This window comes from Manis javanica, chromosome 12 (genome assembly GCF_040802235.1).
Source record: "Manis javanica isolate MJ-LG chromosome 12, MJ_LKY, whole genome shotgun sequence".
NCBI classification, from domain to species: domain Eukaryota; kingdom Metazoa; phylum Chordata; class Mammalia; order Pholidota; family Manidae; genus Manis; species Manis javanica.
Genome location: NC_133167.1, coordinates 32,116,087 through 32,128,781, shown reverse-complemented (window position 1 = coordinate 32,128,781; position 12,695 = coordinate 32,116,087). Strand labels below are relative to the sequence as shown.

At 40.3% G+C, this 12,695-nt stretch overlaps 1 protein-coding gene and 1 long non-coding RNA gene across 6 annotated transcripts in view; one reads left to right on the top strand and one right to left on the bottom strand.

Annotated features, from left to right (window-relative positions):
• CDK15 (cyclin dependent kinase 15) overlaps positions 1-11,901 on the top strand; it is a 73,354-nt gene extending 61,453 nt beyond the window's left edge. For 3 of the 5 annotated variants that reach the window (XM_073218333.1, XM_073218336.1, XM_073218332.1), the window contains one exon: positions 9,467-11,901. In XM_073218333.1, the coding sequence (XP_073074434.1) occupies positions 9,467-9,609 (143 nt within the window). In that variant the 3' untranslated portion in view covers positions 9,610-11,901. Of the gene's footprint in view, positions 1-6,951; positions 7,095-9,466 lie in introns of all 5 variants that reach the window. The other 2 variants (XM_073218335.1, XM_073218334.1) reach the window with 1 other exon arrangement.
• The window catches only part of LOC140844992 (uncharacterized), a 57,888-nt gene that overhangs the window by 25,224 nt on the left and 19,969 nt on the right, over positions 1-12,695 (bottom strand). The window lies entirely within an intron of this gene.

The following is a 12,695-nucleotide window of genomic DNA, read 5'->3' as shown; positions in this document are numbered from 1 at the left end:
GGAAGATGCTAGCTCTTATTGCCTGCCCTCTGAAGGAGACAATTTAAGCATGAAACCTGTGGCTGGGAAATATGTGAAGAGTGCAAGGACAGCCTCAGTCCCAGTGGAAGAAGGGCAGAGAAATTCCCCACAAAATGCAAGAATTGCTTCCATCCATCCATGTCTAATTTTCACGAGGCTGAGAATCCTAACAATACTTTCTCTAGGTTGTGGCAGTAATCTTATGGCCAGAGGAAATTGGGGGGTTACTTGCCATGAAAATCCAAGGATTCCAGGATTAGTTCCCTTTTGGAGAGTACTCCTAAGTGGAAAGCATGAATATTAGAATGGCAAGCATGTGGGAACTTTTGCCAAGCGCTGATGTTTTCCCATATTGCCTCTTCAACACCTGAAGAAACATTTGTTGAGGGAGAAATTATTGGTAGTCTCTCTCAAAACACGCCCAACAGCAAGCTAATTGCTTTTGCAGATGGCCAGGGAGCCGTTCTTCCCGCTCCGTCACTGGCTTCTGGCCACACTTGTGGTCCTCAGGGCTGAGACAGCAGTGAAGGATGTCAGCTGGGGCAGCTCGGACCTAAAATTAGGCCCTTGGCAACTCTCTAATCTTAGCTGCAGGTTCACCTTCTGCATTTAGTTCCCTTTGCCCTCAGCTTGAACTTGGGCTCTGGAAGAGGAATGCTGCGCAATGATTTGGGGGGTGGGGGGAGTAGAAAAGCATTGAGCTGCCCCTTCTAGAAGCTGGCTCCACCCGGTTCTTGCAGGGAGCCTTCCAAATCTTATCCTTGGGAAGTTAAGACTGATTTTGGAACCTGGCCATTTTGAACCACAGACACTGATCTGCAAAAGTATTTTTTTATCTGGGGCAGTAAATGCCATGTTATTTAAGAGTCTGGTCCTTAAGCCCCAGTCCTTGATCGTCAGGACATCAAAGGCTGCCTCTCTCTGTGGGTTGGTCACATTTTGCTTTCCAAATCTGTGGCTTGAGTCCCTTCCATTCCTTCCTGGACTAAATGCCCCTTTTCCTTTAAAACAGGTTTCAGCATCTTAGGAAAAAAATCCTAAAACTTAAAAGCTTGCAATTGCTTCACAACCAATTTTGTGAAAACAATTTACCAGAGCCCTTCTTGTCAACATATACTTTCATATTTGTAGGGATGGAGGAAGGCGTGGCCTTTGCCCCTACTCTCTCTCACAGCACTCTAATATCTATGCTGTGGAAGTTCTTCAGCAGGACTTATTCATATGCACCATTAAAATATGACTAACCTATTGTTTTGCTCCAATAAAAAATCTTTAGGCCTTCTTTGAATATTATCTTTTTAATGTATTTGAAGGTCCCTCAATACCACTTTTTCAAATCTCCCTTCTCTAGGCTGAATTCCTTTGACCTTCACCTCCCCCCAGACATAGATGCCATTTGTCTCACTTTTTAATCATTTTGTTTCATTATCCTATTCCGAACCTTTGCCAATTATTTGGCTTATCTTTGAGTCTATGGTCCCAGGGTAAACTCAGTTTTTTAGTATTGTGGGTGAATTATGTTCCAGTTCATTCAGCTGAGAGTCTATTAAGTGTAATATTGAGGGATACTAAAATGAATTAGTCATGGACCCTGTCCGCAAAGAGCTTATAGTCTTTAAGGAAATGAGACAAATATATAAACACAGCTACAGATCAGGTATGAAGTGCTCTGGGTGGTCAGAGGAGGTGAGGTTAATTCCACCCAGGATCTAGGATGGCTTTGTAAGTGGGTCTCAAGAGACAATGGGATCGGGCTCTTTGGGGAGGGAGGACACCCAGGGAGAGGAATGTCATCCTCCTCAATCTGCCTGACATTGTTGGGAAGGTGTCTTCTTTTAATAGTGGCACAATCCTGACTCATGTTCCATCCTAGTTTTTACTACTCCTTTTTATTTGTATACCTTCTTGCAACAATTTAAATACTATTTAACATGTTTTAGTGAAATGTAGCACTTTGTATGCTAATGATTTCAAATCTATTCTGTTTATTACTTTTATTGCCTAATCTTTGCAGAATTTAACCAGATTATTTTGTCGTGCTAGAGGCCAGGTTTCAGGAGTTGGGGATGGTGGGGAAGAGAACAAGGAGAATCTGAGATGGTCTCTTGACTTTATTCTGCATCTAAGAGTTTGTAACCTAACTCAGACACTCTTTCTACCTTTTAAACCCTCCATTAATAAGGACTGAGGCAAGTTAGGGAGTGTCCTACATAACACTCTTCACCTTCTGTGCTCAAAGTTGTCCTTAATCCATTCCAATACATTGGTAAGATGTTGGGTTGAGACCTGGCATATGGTGTTGGATAGAGTTGTGTTGCTGGAAGTTGGGTAAACCAAGTCCCTCAGCCCCACAGACCCTTTACACTGGTTAAATTTGTTAGTATTATGGGCTGAAAAAGTCTCCAAGTAAAGATAAACCCCTCAGGAAAAGGAGACACTTTGAGTGGGAAAGGATTGAGGTGTACTATTACAATATATTCATTTTATAAATGAGTCCCTGACACCCAGGAAGCAATAACAGTGGCTGCCATTTACTGGGTATCTATGTGCTTTACATAAACTCTTATTCAATCTACATACTAGCTGGTGATGCTGGAGTTATTAGCCTCATATTACATATTAGAAAACTGGAACTGAGAGAGGCTAGGGAAATCGCTCAAAGTCATACAGCTAGTAAGTGGAAGAGCTAAGATTTGACTTCAAGTCAGTCTCCCAAGCCAATCTTCCCACTCCTCGCTGCTGCTTGCTAACATTCACGTGGGAATTTAGCAGCAAAATGAGGATTAGAACCAAGATCTTGACTCCCAGTCCTGTGACCGTTCCACTGTCTCATGCTCTATGTTTATTTAAAAGCCTTCCTGGGAAAGATTCCACATGTTCTCAGGTAACATGTTTAGTATCTCACAATTAAGAGGGCTTAAGTTTATGTTTAATAGAGACTCATACCCCTGACTTCTTCCTTAATCTGCAATGTCATCGTGTTTCTGTTCTTTTTTTAAAAAAATATACAGTCACCCTTGGGTTTTAAGATTTCTTAATTGTGGTTATTTTTTTGTTTTGCTATAATCCAATTTTATAAGAAAAATCTCAGGAATCCAGTGGAAAATTGGGCAAAGGCATAAAATAACAATTTATAAAAGAGGAAACAAAAGGAGTATACCAACACATGGAATAAATAATTTTACCAGTGATTAAATATATACAATAACTGTTAATTATTTTTTCCCTCAACCTAATGACTCCCAGTGCTGGTGAGGTTGTGGTAATATGATTCTGATAATGGCTTAAATTGGGGCAACCTTTACAAAGCATTATACCATACATATCAGGAACCATAAAAATGGGCATAACCTTCAACCCTATACTTTGGTTCCTGGAAAGCATCCAAAGAAACAATTGAACAGAAAAAATATATATAAACTAAAAATAAAAGAAACTATCTAAATATTCAACACTAGAGAACTAATTGGACAAATTGTAGTATATTGACTCAACATACAGTATTATGTGACCATTTAAAATGATAATTCACAGGAATGTGTGGTAATATGGAAATGCTTATGCTGTGACATGAACTAAGGGAAAGTAGGATACATAACTGAATATTATAATGTACCTGTGAAAATGTATTATGCATATCAAAAAAACTGAAAAGCAGTGTATAAAAATAAAGTGCTCTTCTCATTTAGGCGCTTTGTGGGTAATTTTTTTCCATTTTCAAAGTTTTCTTTAATGTTGATGTTATATTGCCTTTATTGTTTATTTGAAAGCATAGGCTAAGACAGGAGTCTTACAGGGAGATTGTACAGGGAGTTCAAGCTCTGGATTGAGAGTTGAAAGACCTGCATTTTCTTCTTTTTTTTCCCCCAATGTAGCATGCATTATTGGCTTTTACAAACCTGACTTAGTCAATCTACATAATGGGTTAGCACTCTTTTCCTTTACCCTAGATTGACAGAATGTTTATTTTATTAAGCTTTTAATTCACTAAATGCAAGGGTTCTTATAAATGCAGTCCTGGGAGAATGTGGTGGGAGGGAGAGGAAAAGATAAATAGGCACTAATTAATTTTAAAAGGAAAGATCATCGGCTTTAATCGGAAATGCATATGTTCTGTGCCCCTAGTTAGCGTTTTAAGTGCACTCCAAGTTAGTTAGCAACCTCAACTTAAAGCGCTGTGTGATCCTTTGGGCTTTGAAGATATGAAGCCTATATACATACACATGAGCTAAAATTACCACATAGTCATGAGGCTGTGTGCACTCTGAATAATTAAACGCACTAAGCAACTCCAGCTGATGGATTGATGATGTGTAAGAGTAGGGCAAAACCACGTGACAAGGCAAATTACAAGACATTTTGAAATGATGGTTTAATTTCCAAGCTTTCTTTTCAACTTGCGCTTTCTCCTTTAGCCATTACAGGCAAGTAAACTGAGATTTGATTATCTTGTTTCCTGTGAAAGGTTATTTACCTCCTCAATCCCATTAAGTCACTTTCTGCACTCCAGTGCACTGAGCCTTCACCAGGTTATCAGCCCAGGAAGAGTAAATGGAGACACCAGGATCAGATTTCTAAAGGAAGGAAAGTTAAAGCAAAGTTTGAAAGGGGTGACAGCCAACAGCCAGGAGCTTAGGAACTCAATTAGACTGAAAGACAACTATCTCATTATCTCGGTCTGAAATAATCTAAATACATAAGAATCTAAAAGTTTTAAATAAACTTGTCCTACTGACTGTCTAGATGACTGAATTTCCCTTCTCAAAAAATTTTAAACAACCACTTTCGTATTTATTTATTCTGAGCGCGATGCAGCTGTGATAATTACGTTGTCAGATTCAGTAAGCTAATGAGGAGTCCTCCGAATGGAAGGGTTTGCATTTGTGAGTTTGCTGCAGGAGAATAGCTCTGCTGCTTTTTTCCTTCTTTCTTTTCCTTTCCTTTATTTTTTCCCTCTTGTTTCCATTTTCTTTTTTTATGAGTTGGGAAGGAGAGTTGGGCAGCCCATGGCCACACTGGGATCCCTTTGATTAACTGGTTGCCTTCCCAGCCCTGTTATGCCAGGTAATGTTTCTCTTTCCCCTTCTGTCTCTCTTCTTTCTTCTTCCCTCTCTTTTCCTCCACCTCCAACTCCTCCTCTTTCTTCCTCTCCCTCTCTACCCCCCTTCCCCTTCCCTCCTTGCTTTTGAGGAGCTACTGCTTTTGAGGGGCAACAAAGCCTCAGGGAAATCTTCATGCCACTGTCCCCAAGGAAAGAGGACACTTCTCCCTGAGGGAAGTTCCCAGCTGGTTTGGACTCACTTGATTTGAGAGTAATCTGTACTGTTCACATATTGTGTGTTTTAGCTGTAGACTGGTTGTGCTACTACATGAGCTAAAAGAAAGTAGAATAGAAAAATGCCTTTTATAATGTAGCTGCAAAGATGCACTATGGATATCAACAGAACATGCTGTCTCCCTTTCCAGCCTAGCAAATATGTAATTCCAAACTGAAAGAGTCAGGGCCACAGATTACTCCTGGCATGCAAGGCAGAAGTCCAGGCCAAGGGAGGCAGAGCCCGCATTGCAGGTTTATTTTTTCCCTTTGGGTGTGAGCAGCTTCTAGCAAATAGGATTACTAAGGCATTTTATGCTCTCAGTGCATCAAAGCTGGAAGCTTCTCTTCTTGTTAAATTGTAGAATATTTAGAGCAACCCAGGTTGTGCAGATTGTGAGCCTTGAAAAACCAATACCCAAGTGGTAGGATGCCCTGAGCAGGTTTTGTGGATGTGCTTTGGTGACAATGTGGCTGTTGCTGTTTTTCTCAGATAGTATCTATGCTGATGCTTGTAACAATGGCTACTCGTTATTAAAAATATATTGTGTATCAGGAACAACCTAAGATGTTTTGCATGTATTATCTTCCTTAAACTTAGAGCAATCTGTCAGGAAGCCCCATCTCCATTTTGCAGATAAACCCCTTAAAATGTGAACTTTTAGAGGTCTTGGCTCATAATTTTAACACAGTAAGCATTCAGGAATAACACACACTTAACAAACACAGGCATTTATAAAAATGCAAACTGCCAGCATTCTGAACTAAATAAATACATAAATCAGAGGGTGAAGGTAGTGTGTGTGTGTGTGTGTGTGTGTGTGTGTGTGTGTGTGTGTATTATATATACTCTATATATAATATATATTTCAAAAATTGTTTTTTTTAACAAAAGTGGCACATTAGAGTCTATCTAAATAGATGTCTAATGTACCTAATGTAACAGGATTTGAAACTTTCCAGAATATCTAACCCAGTGTTATGCTCATTGCCTATCACCGCTGGGACTAATATCTAGACTCAGCTTGATATTAATTCCCTTCACCATCTGGTTCCAACCCATTTTTCCAAATGTATCTTCTTGCTCTAACGCTGCAAGACAGCGTGCAATTCTTTCCAACACTTTCCTCCCTCTGTGCCTCTGCTCATTCCAGCTCCTCAGGAATGTCCTCCCTGGAAGGCCTTGGCTATTGAGAGCACAGTCATTCTTCAAAGCTCAATGGGCACTTGTCCATGCTTGTCCCATGCTTGCTGGTAGTTAGGAAAGGGGCTGTCATAATTCTTTTGTTTGCACCTCACTTTTGGCCCTTTTTTTTATTAATGTGTATGTGTCTCCCAGTTCTGTTCCTAATTTTGCCTTTTCACCTAGCATAATGCTTTTCCCAAGTATTTGTTTGGTAAATATGCAGTGAATTGTATTCAATGGGAAGCCCTTGACAATTATTAGTAGATTCAGTAAAGTGAGTTATCCATGAGTCAGTATAAATTACTGGTGGATAAGTCTGGCTCATGTTTTGATGTCTCTTCAGGTGACAAATATTACAACAGACAAAAAGTACACTGTGAAAGATCCCAGGAAATAATGTGTTGGTGCATTTCTCTTTTCCTCCCTGCAGAGGAATCTTTGTTTACAGTTTCAGGAGTGAGGTTAAAGCCAGAAATGTGTGACCTCTTGGCCTCCTACCAGAAAGAACACCACCCAGCCCAGTTTAGCAAATGCTGGTGAAAAGAAAGGGGGATATCCCCAAGAGTCTTCCAGGTAAGCAGTCCCAACAGTGAGGCTCCAATGGACAGGATTGAAAGTTGATCACTGCCAGGTGGAGAGGGCATTGTTCATGGATTCAGAGCACCTCTGTTCTGTGTCTGGCTCTCCATTCCCACTCTGGGACAGGTGGCCTCGCTTCTTCAGGATGTGAAAGGAGGATGATAATGAGCATTCCCTGTCTCTCCCACTCCCAGAGGAGAGGTAAGACTCTTAAGACTTACAGGTCATCATAAGGCCTTCAGCGGACACATGTGCACACTGGCATATTGCATTCCCTTAACTACATAGTTCACTCTGTTAACTGATAGGACAAAATCAGAGGCCAGGGTAACCAACCATCCCCATCTGCTCAAGACAAGGAGTCCTGGGCTGTGGGACGTTCAGTGCTAGAACAGACACAGTCCTGGGTAAACCACAGGAGTGCAAATTACCAGCTGGCCTGCCCCCAAGTGGCACAGAAGACCTGGTTGAGAGTCTGGCCCCACTCAAGAGAAGGTCTTAGAGGCCTATGAGAATCCAGTCATCACGGCCGCAGTCTTCTTAGGCTACTTCTCGTACACCTTCCACACAGGTGATTACAGGTAGTGGGCTCATTCAGTGTGGGTTCTGGGAACCACTGGGGTCTGATGGGGAGGCAGGAGCCATCCTCAGGTGTCATGGCACAGCTGCTCTCCGGAGCCTCCTCAGTCAGGCCAGGGCAGCCCGCCTTCTGAGGTAATCTTGAGGCGGAAGGAGTGCTGGGGAGGATTTTCCCAGAGCTACCATGCCCGTGAGGAGTTTTGCTGGTAGACACAGGAGCCAAGTGGGACAACTCCACCATAGTATAGGCATCCCTTTATGTGACAGGAGCACCTCCCATACTGGGCCGTCCAAGGTGGGTAAAGGGAACAGTAATCTAGAGAGAAGAATCAAGGTGGGACCCATGCACAGAGCCAGCCAGCCAACCCGGCTACATGCCAAGCAAGCCACAGGCATGAGACTGATTTGGCCACCCACTTGGCAACCATAGCTAGGCCTTGCTTCATAACAGAACCTTTTGGGCCTAGATGGTAACCAGTGATATACTCCCACCCCCACCCCCGTGCCAACATCATTCATATGGCAGGATTCAGCTCTTTGCAACTCTCTAGGATCTCTCTTTGGCTGTTGTTATTTAAAGGCATGTACATATCAAGGATATCTGCCTTCTGGACCTTTTAAGAGCGTTTTATTTTGAAATTTGGAAAGATAAGAGAAATTTAGAATTATACCTATGGAATTATGTATTTAGAATTACAATAGGCAATACAATAATATGCTATTTCCCAAGCAAAATATTTTCTAGAGCAGAAATTTTACTGTGTAATTATGTCAATCAAACCCATTAGTTAAGAGAATAGGATGTGCTTTAGCTACATCCTATAAAGTGAAGGACTTGGCCTTCATAAAATTTTCAAAGACATTGATGGAAATGGTCCCAGATGATGATGCTTCCATAAGCATTATTATTATTGTTGTTGTTTTACTAAGCAACCAGAAGGGAGGGAGATAACCATAACTTTCTGATCTACAGTGACTTCCCATAAAAAAATCATTGCTTGCAGATGTAAATTGGTCACAAAAGAAAATCAATTAAATGCAGCATGTCAAACTCAGTGCCTATGCCATCAGTTGGAGAAGGGAGGAGGCAGATTTAGCCTCTTGGAGCAATCTTATGCTATCCCTCAGCCCTTGGTACTAATGTAAGGAGATAAAACGCATGGAAGAACCGCAATAGGGAAAAGCTCTAGCAATTAAACTGTTTAATAAATGGCTTGGGATCAGCAAAATCTGGGAGTGCTGGAGTTAAAAAGACTAAAAGTGATAATCACAAGGACACTTGGGGCCTGTAAATTTTTTCCACTAAATTGAATTTATGTTAAAATATTCATTTTTCAGGAGATTCAAAATGTAAATTGGAATATCAGGGCTTGTAACTGGCAGCAATGCCTCAAAATTAAGACTTTTAAAGATCTTCAAAGTGTCAGTTTCAGGCATGGAAAAAATGTATACTAATGTCTATGATAAAGAAATAGAGGGCAAGTAAAATGTGCTGGGTACAGACCAAGTGCCAGACAGTTTGCACAAACGATTTCAAAACTTGGCGTGTTTTGAACTGTGGGGTATGGTGAGGAACAACTGTAGTTTGTACATGGAAGATAGATTTTGACTATTTTAACAGTTTTTAGTTCTTATTATCAGGGATAAGATGCTGCCTCTTATAATTTATTATCACTTTTTCTATCAATATACATAATTCCATCAGCAACTTTGCAGTAATATTTAGCATGTTTTAATCTGTACATTATTCATTATTTTGATTTAGTTTATTCTTCATTCACTTCCAGGTCTCGTTACTGCTGTTTCTGCTTTGATTTGCTTCAGCTTACTAAGAAGCTTCAAGTCGAACTCCACACTGGACCAGGAGTGTTATACTATCACCTGTGTCCTGGCATACTTTAAACATGATGTCTGGGGCAATGGTACATAATACTTGCAGAAAAAGCAATGAAAGGTTATTGCTATTGTCATCTGCCTTGAATTTAACAATGACGGGCTCAACAATTAGACATAGACTGAAATACTCTGGACTTCTGAATAATTTCATCCATTTTATTATTTGACAGCAAGATCCCTGGGCCAGAAGGGCAACAGGACAGATGGGAGACTGACAATTGAAAGAATGTAGAGGCAGAGCTGATGCTTACAGAGGCCTGTCACTCCTGCATCCGCGTATGATTTTCCCCCAACAAAAGGACTTCTGTGGCATGGAGAGGATTAGTCTAAAGTTTGGAAAAGTCTCCAGGGAAGATGGTTTCTTGGATAAAGTTGTCAATGAAAGGACTCACTTAAGACTCTTCGTTACGATTTCCTAGGGGGCATTTCTGCCTTCACTAACTACTCCACCGCAGCCAGATTTTAAGCATTTGGATTGAATTGCAGGTTTGAATTAAATTTCAGGCTGTCTGCTTCTCCTGAATCCTAATTGTCCATGATGACAGCAAAAGTGATGAGGAATCTAAGCTCTGATTTGATAGTGGAGATACTGAATAGACAGATAATAGCAAGTCTTCCCAAAGATGTAATTTAAGCCCTGTTGCATTATCAGGCACACATGTGTGTGCACACATGTAACCCTCAAGTGAAATGAGAGATCTGTCTTGGCTAACACATGTATCATTTTTTCTACAATGACTACTAAAACAAACCAGGGAAATGCAAGTTACTTTGTCTAAGGATCGTCTCCTCAGGAAATGTAGTAGCCTAGAAACTAGAGACCTCTATACAGCCTTTAGAAGAACAAGGAGGGACTAAATAAGAATTTTAAAAAATAGTACCTGTTCACTCGAAGTCTGAAGTCTGAGATGGAAGCAGGAAAAATGCATTCAGGGGGTCCAAAGAAATCTACCTTAGTGATTAGATTTTTGTGATTTTAATATGACATTTGACAAAGCCTGTCCACATACACCTGAAAGATGAAACTATAGGGGCTGGATGATGGGGCAGATGTGCTCAAAGACTGGTGGTTATTCAACTAAGAGAGAGGCTAATAGAGGCTAGTGTGATACAAGGTTCAGCCTTGACTCCCATTCTGGTCAAATGTTTTCATTCATCACTTGAATAAAATCAGAGAAGGTGCACAATTTACTCATACATCTCTTTGAAGCAGGTACTATTATTATTATTATATTACTTCCATTTTACAAAAGTAGAAACTGAGGCTCTGAGTAGTTCAATAAGTCCTCCAGAGCAGTACGCCAGAGTTAAGGTGCATATTTGAGGTTTGGCCATTTCCAATGTCTGTGATCTTTTCAATAATCACATACCCATCAAATCACATACACAAGTCTTGAAGAGGCTGCCGATGGTTAGCACTGGATCATGGTTCAAAGCACTGAGATCTTGCTAAAAGCTAATATGTACCACTACTTACCTATTAGAATGACCAAATTCCAGAACACTGACAACACCAAATTGCTGGGAGAAATATGGAACAAGAGGAACAAACTCTCATTCATTGCTGGTGGGAATGCAAAATAGTACAGCCACTTTGGAAGACAGTTTGGTGGTTTCTTACAAAACTAAACGTACCCTTAGGATAGATCCAACGACTACATCTCTTGGTGTTTATCCAAAGGAGTTGAAGACTTGTGTCCACACAAAAAGCCTTATTTTATAGCAGCTTTATTTATAATCACCAAAACTTGGAAAAAACTAAGATGTCCTTCAGTAGATGAATGGATAAATAAACTGTGGTACTTCCAGACAGTGAAATATTATTCAAAGCTTAAAAGAAAAATGGAGGCATGAAGAAACTTAAATGAATATTACTAAGTGAAGGGAGCCAATCTGAAAAGGTTATATACTATGTGATTTCAACTATGTCACTCTTGAAAAGGCAAAACTATGGAGACAGTAAAAATGTCAGTGGTTGCCAGGGGTTGCTGTAAGGTAGGGATGAGTAGATGGAGCACAGGAGATTTTTAGAACAATGAAACTGTATACAATATAATGGTAGATACACAGCATTATAAATTTGTCCAAGCCCATAGAATATACAATAATATGAATGAATCCCAGTGTAAACTGTGGACTTTGGATGATAACGATGTGTCAATGTAGGTTCATTGATTGTAACAAATGTACCGCTCTGGTGGGGGGGTGTGGATAAGGGGGAGGCTGTGCATGTTTAGGGCTGGAGCATAAGGAAAATCTCTTTAATTTCTGCTAAATATTGCTGTGACCCTAAAACTGCTTTAAAAATACAGTCTATTACAGTGACTGCAATGTCGTGTTTGTTGGGGGGGGGGATTTGATAATATGGGTGAATGTTGTAACCACACGTTGCTCATGTGAAACCTTCATAGGATTGTATATCAATGATACCTTAATAAAAAAATAGTCTATTAAAAACAAAAAAAGCTAATGAGCAACAAGCCAAATGAACATTTATTCCTATCAAATTTCATCTGATTTAAATTCTTACACTTGAGGCTTAAAATGTCAACAAGGTAAGTGAGGCTGTTACCTAGTGGAAATTGGCACTTTGAAGTACAATACGAATTAATAGTACTTCTGGCTGCCCACAAAAAGTACTGCTAATATTTTTAGATGATATAAGTGAAAGAATAGGATGATGTCCCAGAAAAGGGAAATGGTTTTTTCTCTACTGAACAGGTCACATCTAAATTATTGTTAAGTTTAATTCTACCCATCACACTTTAAAAGAAACATCATATTAAAGTAAGTGTGTATTGTGCATCTGTTAGTATACAGATCTAATCCTGTTTAATCCTCTAAACAAGACTAAGAAGCAGGTGTAATTATTCTTGGTTTTACAGAGAAGAACACAGAATGTTGAAGTAGCTGGGATTTGATGCTCAGACTCTGTCCCCAAAGTCCGTGCTCTCGCTGCCCCTAGACCCAACTCTGTGCTGTGTGCTCTGGAGGGCACCCAGGAGAAGAGAGGGCATGGAGATGAGGCGCAAGGAGGAACAGCCCGATGAGGAAACCCAGGGTGATGTTCTTGTGTAGGCAGACACCTGACTTTTAAAAACACAATTTTTGTTTAATTTG